The 13,052-nt window shown below is 51.1% G+C and overlaps 1 protein-coding gene across 1 annotated transcript in view; it reads right to left on the bottom strand.

Moving 5' to 3' along the window:
* The window catches only part of Ptprm (protein tyrosine phosphatase receptor type M), a 608,602-nt gene extending 595,764 nt beyond the window's left edge, over positions 1–12,838 (bottom strand). The window contains exon 1 of the mRNA XM_033757448.1: positions 12,778–12,838. Within this exon, the coding sequence (XP_033613339.1) occupies positions 12,778–12,823 (46 nt within the window). The 5' untranslated portion in view covers positions 12,824–12,838. The remainder of the gene's footprint in view (positions 1–12,777) is intronic.
* Positions 12,839–13,052: the final 214 nt, after the last annotated feature.

Below are 13,052 nucleotides of genomic sequence, written 5' to 3'. Positions count from 1 at the left end.
CTCTCGTTGCATCCACAACCCCACCTGCATGGCCTCTCTCTGGCTCTGATCTCTCTGTGGTGTCTGCAGCTGAAGGAGAGAGAACTCCAAGGAAGGGCAGAAAGCTCCCTGCTGGCCCTGCCCCACTCTTCCTCCTTCAGGGCTCCCCAGGTGAAGCCAGCCCTTCGCTGAAGGACGCAAAGCCTCAGGGGGTCACTTGGCTTGAGGCTGATGAGCTTTGTCCATGAGGTCCTGCAGCTCCGTGGCAGTGGAAGAAAAGAAATTTAAAGCAATTATCGACAGGTTATGCTTTACACATTCAGAGAAAAACCTGACAGGCCAAGATTATTTTATGAGAAGAGACTTCCAAAGAGCACTGCCCTGGATACACACTCTTGCAGGGTGCCAGCCACAGAGGGACAGCCTCTGGGTGTAGCCTGAGGGGCTGAACAATTTGCATCCTCATTCTTCAACACTGGGGAAATAAATCCAGGCCTTCTCCCCCAGGCCACAGCCCTCCTGCTCCCAACGAAGCTGTGGCTCTGCCCAGCAGGTCAGGGTGATGGTGGAAGACCCAGGGAGCCACATCCTGCTGCTGCAGCTGTGAGATTTACTAAGAACAAACCGACTTAAGCAGTGGGGGCCACAACACAAGCACCACTCCTAACAAACACCAACCTGGAAAATACACTAGCAATGACAGCATCCCTACCACTCACAGTACAAGATCAGGGGACTGTTTTCTTCCCAGATTCTGCTTACTGCTGCACTAAAAGGACAATTAAAATTAATTATATAAATGACTTTTTTTCGCTTTTTTAGCAAAATTAAACCATCTCCCCAAAGTGAATGATCCACGTTGAGTCACAAAGGACTCATTTAAGTTCTTAACTCCACTCTCACCCAGAATAAAAGTTAAAAACTCATCATCCCTCCTAAAAAAATCTGACGACACTTATAAAATTAGTTGCTAGAGTAAAGTTGTTTCTAAGTTCCCTGGAATGAGAAACAACTCTTTGAACCCCGCCTGCAAAAGCCACCGGACAGGACACAAAGGGCCATGCTGGAGAGGACAGCATGGGCAGGTCCGTCTCAAGACCATGACCCCCCATCAGCACGGCGGACAGTGTCCCAAGGACAAAGGAGAGCTGCACTGGCCGAGCCCTCTGTGTGAGGCGGGACAGGGCAACAAACACATCTCAAGGGTTTGGCTGGGCTGACAAAATTCAGGTATCAACTGGACCAGCTGCGGCGACTGGTCCAACTCTCTGACAACAAAGACAGCCTTCAGTTATGAGGGGCTCTCTCATTCTGTGGTCACTTCTCACTCACTTCCAACTTCCAGGCTTATAAGAAGCTCTAATCACCTCACTCACAAACACCCACCCCCAATAATCCTTCAGTTCCTGAACTTCTAAATGATCTAAGATTGCGGGGAATCAAGCTTCCAGCACCTCCTTCTGCCATCGAAGCTGGCACTCTGGAAGCACGCAAACCACTGGCTCCTGCATTCCAGGAGGCATTGCCCTTTGTGGCCATATTACTATGGCAACCCAAGTCTGGCCTGTGCTTGTGCCGCTCTGCACCGAGCTGATGCTTTACATAAATTTCCACGACCACCGTTACATTGTGTGAACAACCAGCAGGCTTGATTTGGATCCCGCTTCACACATTCTCTGGTTCCGACACGCGCCCTAAACTCCTCTAGGCAGGGTGCAGGAAAAGTCTCTTCTTCCTGTCTGAGAGGTCTCACCATCTGCAGACCCCTCTCCTACACAGGCAAATCAGCAGTCCCCACTCAATCATGAACATGTTGTCTTCCTTTTCCCAACACTGTTATGCAGCCCAAATAAAGTTATAAATGTTACCAGGAAAAGCACAGATTTCCATTCAACTGGATCTTTTCCTTCTAGGCAATATTACAGCGTGTCTACCTGGTTCAACTACAAATGGAGCTGAGCTACTAGAGCACAGCTGCAATCTGCTCTCCCTGGAGAGGAATCCCAAAGGCCACGCTCCCTGGCACTGGAATCAGCCAAGCACTTCTGTTCTGGTCACTAACTACATGGGCAACACGGCCCCTGCTCTCAGGGTATTTTCAGTTTCTTTGAAGAAATAAATTCAAGAGCAGCTATGTGCATTATTCACAAAGTACTTATCAGGTGAAACAAAAGTGGCTGAAACAAAATATAATCAAGGATTAAACTGTGTAGAGTCATTCAGAGGCATGAATGGCCAGGGCAGCGGCTGAATGCAACAGTCTCCAACATTTTCTCCAGGACACGCTCCTGCAAGACAGCTGGACACATGATGTCCATGATGTATCTGTACGATCACAGGCACCTAGGCTGAGAATCCCCTATTTGTCCTCAGAAGCCATAAGCAAAGATCTCTCCCTCTTCATAGGGGGCAATGCTCCCCACCCAAAGAAAATATACATTCCAGAGACAAAGCACAGACAGGACACAGCATTCCGAGGCCAGGCAACACGGCACTGTCAGAGATGTCACCCTGCGGGCCTGCGTCCTGAGCACAGGCTATGTGTGGAGAGGAAGGCAGGCAGGCACGTGAGAAGCACACACTCGGAAGGAACCCCATTCCCTCTCTGCTGGAAGTCAGCCCACCTTTTTTGCAAGCTTGGCCAGCTGTGTACTGTCTTACCAGGCCTTCCTGCCCAGTTCCTGCCCCTACACAAGGTGAGGACGAAGCCGGCAGTGAAGGTGAGCAGGAACTCCAAGGAGGGGACATCGCCAGCCTCTGCCTCACTAGGCCCACCTTGGGCCCTGACTAGAAGTCCCAATTCTCATTATAGTGGCTCTGGGTTCACAAGAGGGCTACAAACAGTCCCAACAGTACAATGGGATTTACATAAACAGACAAAAACATTTCAAACAGAGGTTGTTGTCATCTGAACCAAGATTCCCAGGTGCTGAGACGGGGCAATGGACTGGTCAGCAGGGGTCACCATGAGAGAAGCCCACAACCGAGGCATCAGCCTCCAACACAGTTCAAAAGCAGCAGGGAGACGTTTCCAGCAGAATCAGGATCTCTTGTGCTTAAAAGCACCTGAGAACGAGCCAACCCCATAGCAGCACGGTCCATACACAGTCAGGACATGTACTCAGAGCAGAGCACGAGGGACACAGAAGCATGGCGACAGGTGACCAGTCACACACGTCAATGCCCATGCACACCCACATGCTTCTGCAGGCGTGCACACTGTGCCTGCCAGGACTTTCTCTTCTTGAATAAAAAGATACTGAAAATGAAAACATTACTCCAAACACAGGACAGAAATACACATAACTTATGATTTTATTCACCTCAACCTGTCTCGAATCCTGTGTTTCTCAAAGCTGAATAAACTTTTAAAGAAATAGAAAAATTCTGAGGAGAAAGAATTATCAAATACCCAAGGAATGACTAAGGGTTTCTAGGAGAACCTGGTTTGAGAAACACTGACTTAAAATAAGAAAAAAACTGTTTTACAAAATTATACCTGATTTTTTAAAATATCACTTTAGGTACACATCCAACCTGCACCTGGATATTGCTAGCTTGCCTGGGCCACACTACAGGAAAAGGGGTTGCCTTGGACCCCATGTAAAATACATGAGGTCGTTCATGTATATAAAGTAACTAACCTTCCTTTTTAAATATGTATTTTTATTACAACATAGGCGTGTTCGACCCACAAGATGCAGGCTGCCCGAGACATCCAGATGAAAAAGTTTGTAAATTATAGAGAACTCGTGTTGCCTGGGAGTAACCATGGGAACCCAACTTTGAAAACTGCATTTAGAACTATGTAAAACCCACCAATTTCATCCAACAAGCTGCTCTTGTCAATTTGCCCCAATTCCAAGGTTAGTATCAAAGGCTTCTCCACCAAGGAGTCTTTATGCCCAGGTTTTCAAAGTGTTCAGCAGAGTTTTTCTTTTCTCCTGCCCTGCAGCTGACACATCTCCTCGTTGGCTTTGTGTGTGTTTGTACTGATTTACTATATTTACTAGCTGATACATAAAATAAAAATCTACATAGTTCAATACATGTATAAACTGCCAAATGCTTACATCAGGTTAAGCTCCTCGATGTTTGTAATAGAATTACCACTTCTAGACTCTGCCTTCCCAGCCCCCAATGCTAACGTATCAGTTCAAGTCTTCTGTTTGGGGTCTTCCAACAGGAACTGCCCAGGAATCTGCATAACTCACCACCAAGGGCAGGGGAAGAGAAGCATCCCTCACCTGCAAGATTCCCACCTCCTGATGAGGCCATGGACAACTGTTTCACCTCTGTGGAGCCATCCTGCCTAACTGCAGACTGATCAGAAATCGTGCTTCCCCTCAGCTGAAGAGGATGCTGGGGTGCAGGGCTGTGGGGACGGGAGGCAAAGGCCAGGTGGATGCGTGCGCAGACACATTCTAAACTGCGGTTCCGTGTCTATGTACCAGCGACGGGCCTCCCCTCCTGACTGCACCACTGTGCCATGACCCACGTCTACAGAAGAGGAACCTGACTCTGAGAAGGGACTGCTCCCCAGCCAGCCATCCTAGGACCGACCATGTCACCATCCCTAGCAGACAGTGGCCGTTCTCTATCATCAAGGACCCCTCCTCACGTACAGCAACACAGAGAACAGGAGGACAAATTTCACCATAATGTCAGGAGCACAAGACCCCAGGAGAAGGGGAAGGCTGGGCAGGAAAATCTTAGGAGCATTAACCAAGGACAAGAGAATTATATATAGCTTCCAGTGACATTAGCTAGAAAGTCTACACTAGGAAGGAATGAACAAGTATGTGTAATCATTTAATAATAGCTCGAGCTGCCCTGGGGGAGAACACAGGAATCAGGGAGGGCGTCCCAGACTGCTAACTTCGACATCTGCCACTGATCTGAGCCCTAAGGGGATGCACAGGGACAGCTGTGCCCGCAGAGTCTTCCAGATGTTTCCAGGCTTGCGTCTGCTCTGATGCGAGAAGGGCTCTTCCCAGCCCTAAGCCCAGACTCCTTCCCAGGTCCCAGGCTGCCAGAGCAGAAACTCCGCCCATGGGTGGTGTGCTTCGCCCCAGGCACACTCCATCAGCAGGGCTCAAGACTGGAAAGCAGAGCAGCGCCCTATGGGAAGTCCAAATCCGTGCCTTCTTCCCAAAGCCCCAGGGTGGAAGCAAAACCCAGAGATGTCTGGACTTCTCCATGGCTGTGTAGACACAAATGCGGTGCCCCAGGTGGAAAGAGCCAGACCACCTTGGCTTACTGCAGAGACCAACACAGCTCACTCACATGGATTCCAGAGATCCAATTCGCGTTTCTAGGAGAAAGACTAAAAATACCCTATGCAGTTGTTTACAGAGCAGCACCCAGAACTGTTCACAAAAATGCGATTAAAGGATCAGGAGAAACTTGCTCTCTTCCTGGAGGGAGCGGCAGGCCCCAGGCTCACACATTACTGTGACAGGTGGCGGGAAGAGTGTGTCCAGCAGGAGAGTCTGATGTCCCTACAAGGCCACCACAGGAGCAGCTGCAAGCGAGTGCTGCCACAGTGTCCACCCTCTGTGTCCTTCAGGATTCCACAGAGCCGGCGGGGCCGGGGAAACCGGGTTCGTGTCGGGGACGGGCGGCTGCTGCAGGATGGCCCGTGCTCTGAGGAAGGCAACGACGCTTACCTAAGCCATTGGGTTCCTATTTTAGGAAAGTGACCTCTCAGCAATGAGCGGCTGCTGCAACTTGAAGCTGCCCATCCAGAGCGGGTTCTGAGTGCTGACAGCATCCTCTGCCGCATCGTCTCCGGTGCTGGGAATTGGTCAACTTGCCCTCAGCGCTCAATTTATTAATGAATATCACGCTCAGTGAGGTGCAGAGAGGGTCTGCTGTTTAACCGATGTCACGCGAGAAGGCACGCTCTCGAAACCGGAACACACAGCTGGGGCTGGTAGCACTCGCCTGAGGTCCCAGAGCCCCAGAGGCTGAGACAGGAGGACTGTAGGAGATCAAGAATTTCAGACCAGCCTGGGCAACACAGAAACCCCACCCAAAGGGACACACACACAAAAAAAAACTGGAAGCCAAGAAACTGGCTCCTGAGGGTTAGCTGTGGTCTGTTCCGAGGCTGCTGACCCAAAGCAGCCGTCTCCAGAGAGGCCGTCTTGCACACCTGAGCATGTCACACCTATACTCCAGGTGTGGTGCATTAGCTGGGATGCCACTGAGCTGCACAAGGACTCTGGGTGAAGACAGGACACTTCCACTCCTCGCAGCTCCACACACCGGCACCTGCATCCTCCGCATGGTGCTAGCCAGGAATCTCCCCCAGAGCTGTGTGCTGCAGCCACACACCCAGGGCCTGGCACCCCTCCCAGGGCAACCACACCTCCTCTTTCCTGGCCTCTGAGTGGCCCTATACCTCCATGGCCAGGGAATGAGGAGGCACTGACTCTCTAGCTACTGGCCTTAGCCAGGCCCTGCCCCTCACCAGTTCTTCTTTGCTCTGTGCAGTGCTGAGATGGAGCCGGCCTTAGGCCTGCTGAGTTCCCACTCTGATCTTGGGCCTCTGAATGTTGTGGTCTTGGGCCACAGTGGGTGGGGTGGGGTAGAGCAGAAAGGCAAAGCAATCACCCCAACATCAGCCTGGGAAAGGGCTCGGCCTGCTCCTGCCTACCTTGGGGTACAGAGGGCAGGTGAAGGGATTGCCTACCTTTCAGGCGGGCTCCAGAGAGCTTCCTGCCCCCCCATTTCCAGGCTCAGATCATACCCAGAAATGCTTCCTGGTGCCCAGCCACAGCCTCCACCTGCCCTGTTACTGGGGGTGAGAACCAGGCCCATCTGATAGCTCCAAGCATTTTGGGTGTGTGCCCAAGCAAGAGGACTTGCCTTGGAGAGCTAAGAGGTGACACAGGAGACTTCTCCCAGGTCACCCCACCACCTCACCCTGCAGTGGGGTGTGCATATCACGTGCTGAGCAACGGGAAGCTTCCTGAGGGCAACACCTCAGGTGAACAAAGACTCTTCCAGCCCAGTGAGTACACACACCAGCCAGGGACCAGTCCTGAAGCATGCAAGGGGTCAGGCCTGAGCCAGCGCACCAGCCAGGAGGCCCTGGTTCCGCTCTGAGTCCACCAAAGAAGATAACATGCACGTGCTGTAAGGTCTACACTCCTGGAGACTTTCTGCTATGCAGCGTGCTTGCAAAGGGGGTCAGTGACACACACTGACTTCTAAAATAAAAAATGACAGGGGGATAACAACCAGGTTCTAGGACTTTAGTGTTGAAATTTTATATAAGCACAGCCTCTCTACTACATGATACGCATTAGTGGTCTGCTGGGCAAAACTGACTTGGTTAATCCCACTAAAAATGCATGTGTGTTACACTGGAACTTTCTTCAACATTCCAAGAGCACCAAATTGTCACCAAAAGAGAAAGGCCAAAACTACTCTGGATGACTATGACAGCCACTTTTCTAGTTTTTGTTTCTATGCTGTGGTACTGGGGATTAAACCCAGGGCTTCTGCACTGAGCTACATGCCCAGCCCACTGTTTTTCTAAGACAGGGTTCTCACTCACTATGACAGCCTCAGGGGATGGCAACTGTGGAGCGGTGTCCACACCAAAAACGGAGTAGCAGGCTGTCCATGTGGCACCATCCAAACTAAATCAAAGGAGCAGTCCGTATCATGGCTGGAGTGCCCAGCCCATGGCACGCCCCTCCCAGAATTTCCATGGAAGGCGGGTGGCATCAGAGGACAGGACACTCCCTGACATCCTTCCAAAGCCAAACCCCGCATGGGTAGTTGAGTACAGTCACCGCCAACAACTTACACCCCAGGTGCTGATGGGAATCAGTTTGTGTCTTGCTCCTCCTCAGCACGCATTCCTCCCACATTCAGAAATGGCCTCGCTGACGTCCCCGGACCAGACAAGCCCACTTGCAACCTTCCCCTGTGGCCAGAACGGCTCCAGAGTCCCAGGCACTGAAAGGAGCATTCCCAGGCACGGCTGTGGTGCCCAGACTCCCTGGGCTCCCTCCAGCACAAAGCCTCTGCTTTCCTCACTGCAGCACACACTTTCCATCAATCGGGTTGGTATTGCTGTGGTTTTTTCAGCAAAGCAGCAGCCACATCCAGACCCCACCACGAACTCCAGCCTTACCTCTTGTGTCACGTTCCGGCCTGTGGCCAGCAAGCCGTGCATCTCGCTCTCGACCCGCCAGGCCCTAAATCTGTCTCCTGAGGGCCCAAATTTAGCCTGAAACCTTGCTAGGCATGAAAAGAATTGGAACAACTCATTCGCAGCCTAGATGATTTTTTCGGTCTCCCAAAGAGAGTCAATTTTAGTAAATCTCAGAAGAGTAAGTGGATCAGGCTCCATTCTTGGTAACCAGCCTGATCAATACCTGTGCTGAAAATTATTTCTCATGCATCTGGTGGACAAGGATCGACATATCTGATATCAGGTGATGATTTCATAAATAAGTAGCCTGGCGTCAAGTCTGTAAGGCACTTCACGCCCTTTCATCCAGAATGAGGTTAGGAGGCCGCGCATCCCAGGCAGCTACTGACCAGAGATCCCATGGTGTGGCCTAACGCTCACAGCGAAGATGCTCTGGCCTGAGCACGCATTTGCTGCAGGTGCCAGGATCACTGCTCCACTGAGAGTCACAGCCTCTTGACCTCCACAGGAGACTGTGTGCCACAACAAGACCCCTGGAAGGGGACCGGTCTTGATTCTGAACTGGAGAGCAGATTTGCCTGGCTGAAAGCCAAAGCTACCAGCCAGCAGCCAGAAAGGACACAGGAGGCGGAGACGGAATCAGCAGACCCCAGACAGGCAGATCCCCCTGTGGCTCAGCACACAGGAAGGGACACAGAGCCCCTCCCTGGGAAGGACAGGTCCCACCCCAGGCCCACAGGTGCCTGCCCCGGTTCCCAGACATCCAAGTCACACTCGCTCCACAGAGAAGGGTTACAGATCTCCTGCCACAAGCTGCAGGAAGGGACTCTCAGGTTCTGAACCAAGTTTCAACCTAACAGATTCTATGGCGGAGGACAGCCTCGGGGGCGGTCCAAAGGAAGGAGGGTCACCAAAACGGTTCCGGTGAAACAGCTCTCAGATATTTCACAATGCCTTTTCCTCCTCCTAATATTTTAATGGCAAGTATTCAAAGCTATATTTAAATGATTGGAAGCACTAATAAGCAAAGTTTATTTTTAAAATTATATGGTCATAGTGCCGGGGAAGGACTGGTGGGAAACAGATCCCTTTAACATCTGTGCCATGCATTACAGCTCCACTGCTCCTTATGAAGATCTCTCCAGTTCAAACTCCCGGGTCACCCACACACCCACACACACAATCAGTGTTGATTCCGTCAAAGCCAACCAAATCCTTGTCCATAGCTTTCTGCTAGCCTCTCATGCTCCCCTCAGCAAAGATTCTCCCTGTAGAGTCCTGAGATATAGCCAGGCTGAGTCAGGCTTAGGCCATGGACCCCTTGGCCCAGGTCTCACTCCAAGTCAGAGGAAGAAACCAGGACATCCCCACCCCTGCCAGCCCTGCTGCAAGGCCAATGCTCTGCAGCGCTGCTCTGCACCTGACCCCCAGGGGCCCACCACTGGCTCTGTCACCAAATGGCCAGGCAGACCCACCTCGCGAGCCGCCCAAGCTCCACTCTGAGTCTCCTCCTCAGAGCAAGCCATGACACCACAGCCCTTGGCCCACTCCGGTTTGAAGACTTGCCTCAAGAGCTGTCATGCACTCCCCATGAAAACTCCCTGGCAGCAATCAGATCATGAAAATTAATGGACTTGAAATTAGCTTATAAAACTGGTGAGACTAACTGACAGGATAAGGCCCACTGCTATTACACAGCATCACAGGTCAACTGTCCACCGAATACATCAAGTCCTAATCTCTGGAACTTGAAATGCTGTCTTAATTAGGAAACAGGTCCATTCAGATGAAACTAAAGATTCCAAGAGGGAGGTAATCATTTACACAGGAAGGCCCTAAATCCAACAACAAAGGTCCTTAAAAGCAATACACAGGGCCAGGCATGGTAGTAGACACATCTGTAATTACAGCACTCTGGGAGGCTGAGGCAGGAGGATGACAAGTTTGTGCCCAATCTTGGCAGTTAGAAAGACAGAAGAAAGGAATAAAAACAAAGAAAGGTAAGAAAAGGAAGGAAGGGAGGGAGGGAGGGGAAAAAACCGATAGATAATAGATAAAGGAGTTGTGATGGGAATGTAGCTTAGGGCAAAGACCCCAGGTTCACTCTTCTGTACTGCCCAAGGAGAAGGAGAGAGGGAGGAGGGAGGGGGAGACACTTAAAGACGGCAATGGAAAGACCCAGGCAGGTCTGGAGTGGTGTACTGCACACCAAGGCCCCACGGAAGGCTGGCAACCCGTGAAACTGGGAGGTGGGCACGGAGCCCCTATAAGTGCAGCACTGCCAGGGCCCTGAACTCAGACTCCTCACCTTCAAGAAGAATGCACAGGACTCAATGTCTGTTGTTTGAAGCCGGTAAGTCTGTGGTCACTTGTTACAGAAGCCCCTGGGAAGATGAGTACTCCAGGGGAAATCAGTGATTTGTAGAGCAAGAAATAAAAGGGAGAGAAATTTCCACAGCTGGGTCCGCACCTCTGCAGGAACCACTAAGGGGAGGAAAACCTGCCTGGCACTTGGACTTAGGATCCGTGACACTTTATAAACTGCACAGCCTGCAGAAACAGACATTCGGACATATGACCTGCCTTCTATCTCTGTCAGGAGGCATATCCCTGGATGAGTTACTTCTGCTGTAGGAAGCCGTTGCAGAGGGGCCTCCGCGGGCTGGCCATCTTCTTCCACTGTGTGCTGGGGCCTGGCTTCTTGGGTGGCGAGCTCGTTCTGAGCGCGCAGCACTCCTGCAGGTGGACAGGCGATGTCCTCTGGCCCAGCACATCCCAGGGCAGCACAGTGGTGCTGGAGACACAGCACCCCTGGGGGAACACATGGGGGAACACGTGGAATTTGGGGTGCAGAAGACCACCAAGTTCCCAGTGCCACCCAGAGCAGCAGCCCACAGCTTCATCCTGCAGCTGGAGGAGCAGAGCCAGGACATAGCCTGCTACGGGGGACTAGGGAGTGCACGGTGTGGTAGCCAGGAGAACACGGACTCTGAATCACTGAGGTCGTGTGATATATTTCAGAGGCACAGGCCACCAGAACGCGGTGCAGCGAGGCCAGTTCCACCAGACACACGCACAAGACAACCTGGGGAATAGGAGGCCAACCCACCCCATAGGTTTCTGGGAGCTGCACAGGAGGGATGCAGCCATGGCGCAGGCCCTGCATGTTCGGCCACAGCCTGGGCCAGTCCCTGTACTCCCCACTCTGCACAGGACACATTCAGGGCTCGGAAAGACTACACAACACCCCCACCCCAGCAATAGCTGCAAAGGGAGCCAGGTTTCAGGCCCAGGAGGTCGGGCCCCAGAGTCCCACCCTCCCCTACTGCCTTACCATGATGAGGACAGGAAGGAGGCCTGGCTGAAGCACTCAGAACACTCAGGGAACAGGGCAGTGCAGGTGATAAGACAGCACAGGAAGAGGAGGAGGTCCTGGGGAAGAGGGCGCCACTGCATCTGGCTGCCAGGGGAAAGGTCAAGGCACAAGGGCACAGCACAGGTACACAGAGAGGCCCCTGCCGCCCGCGGAGTCCAGAGCCTGGTGTGTGTCGCTGCACTTATGCGAGCACCGGGGTAGGCCCCTAGGTACAGAGGCACTGCTGCATCAGGGGGCAGCTCAGACGGTGCCAGGGGACGAGCTGGGGAGCCATGTTCCAGGAGAGGAGTCGAGGCTGCAGCACGGCCCGGGAGGAAGACAGGCATCCTGATCAGACAGTTCTCATGCAGGGCCGGCTACCAAACCTGCACTTTCACAGGCAGCTGGAAGGCTCATCTGAGACTACTCGGACAGACCGGTGTTAGGCTCCCAGCATCTCCACGTTCCATCTCTGGCAGCTCAGCTGGAAACTGCTAATTCAACCCATCCAAAGCACTGAGACTTTTTTTTTTTTTTTTTTAATTTTAAACTTGACAACTATGTTTTAAACTATGACAACTTAAAAATATTTTGGCCTTATCTCAAAACATGAAGGACAACAAGACATCTTTTCTAATCAAGTCTTCAAAGTTCCTTTGGGTTTTTGTTTGTTTTTTCACCAGCTCTTAACAATAACTTGCTTTTACAAAACCTTAGTAGCATCTAAAGAATCACTTGCGAATCATCTCTGGCCTGCCTGAATACCACAAATCCTAAGGACTAACACAATACATACCACAGAAGGCCACGGTGTACGTTGAAATGGCAGAAATCGGAGTGAGACAGAATATATGCATTTGGCCCAAAGCCTGATATTAGTGTCTTAACGTTTGCAGAGTTCCAGCCACTCAAGCGTATCCTTTAGGAATGAGACTTTATTGCTAAGTGAGTATAAATCATCTTAAATTGGCTACTGTACCAGGGGACACACATTTGCTTGTTTATTCTAAGTGGCTTTAAAAAAAATAGAAACTGAATTCTCAGGCCACAAGCCAGTCCAAAAAAATTTAAAAACAAGCAAATCTAAGACAACAGTACTGTTTAGCCGAGAAAGAATCTAACAGGAAGCAAAAGTTGAATAAGCAAAACACTTCTCCCAAGAAAAGTGCTGACACTGACAGTACTATTAATGCAGCAAAACTGCACTCTGGTTGGGAACCCTGTCATAAAAGAACATCAGATTAGCACTGCTTTAAAGAGAGTCACTTACTTCTGGAAGATTCTCTCCAATCACCTAACGTCTGGCTTCTCCCCATCCCAAGAACCTGAGCACTGAGCTGAGCCTGGAGTAGTTGATCAATAAACGTATCGCTCTGAGAGGTGGAGGTGTCAGTGCGTGTCAAACATGTTCATCTTAACTTCAGAAGTATGCTGTGTTCATTCCTATGAAAGTATGTGCAACTGCAAATACAGTCACAGGCACTTAACTCAGACTTCAGTTATATAAACACAGGATCATAATCTGGAGCCACGCTGTTTACTAAA

The sequence above is a fragment of the Fukomys damarensis genome, unplaced genomic scaffold, assembly GCF_012274545.1.
Source record: "Fukomys damarensis isolate Sample0158 unplaced genomic scaffold, DMR_v1.0_HiC HiC_scaffold_30, whole genome shotgun sequence".
Taxonomy (NCBI): domain Eukaryota; kingdom Metazoa; phylum Chordata; class Mammalia; order Rodentia; family Bathyergidae; genus Fukomys; species Fukomys damarensis.
The sequence above is the reverse complement of the archived record's forward strand: the minus strand, read 5'-3'. Positions and strand labels throughout refer to the sequence as shown.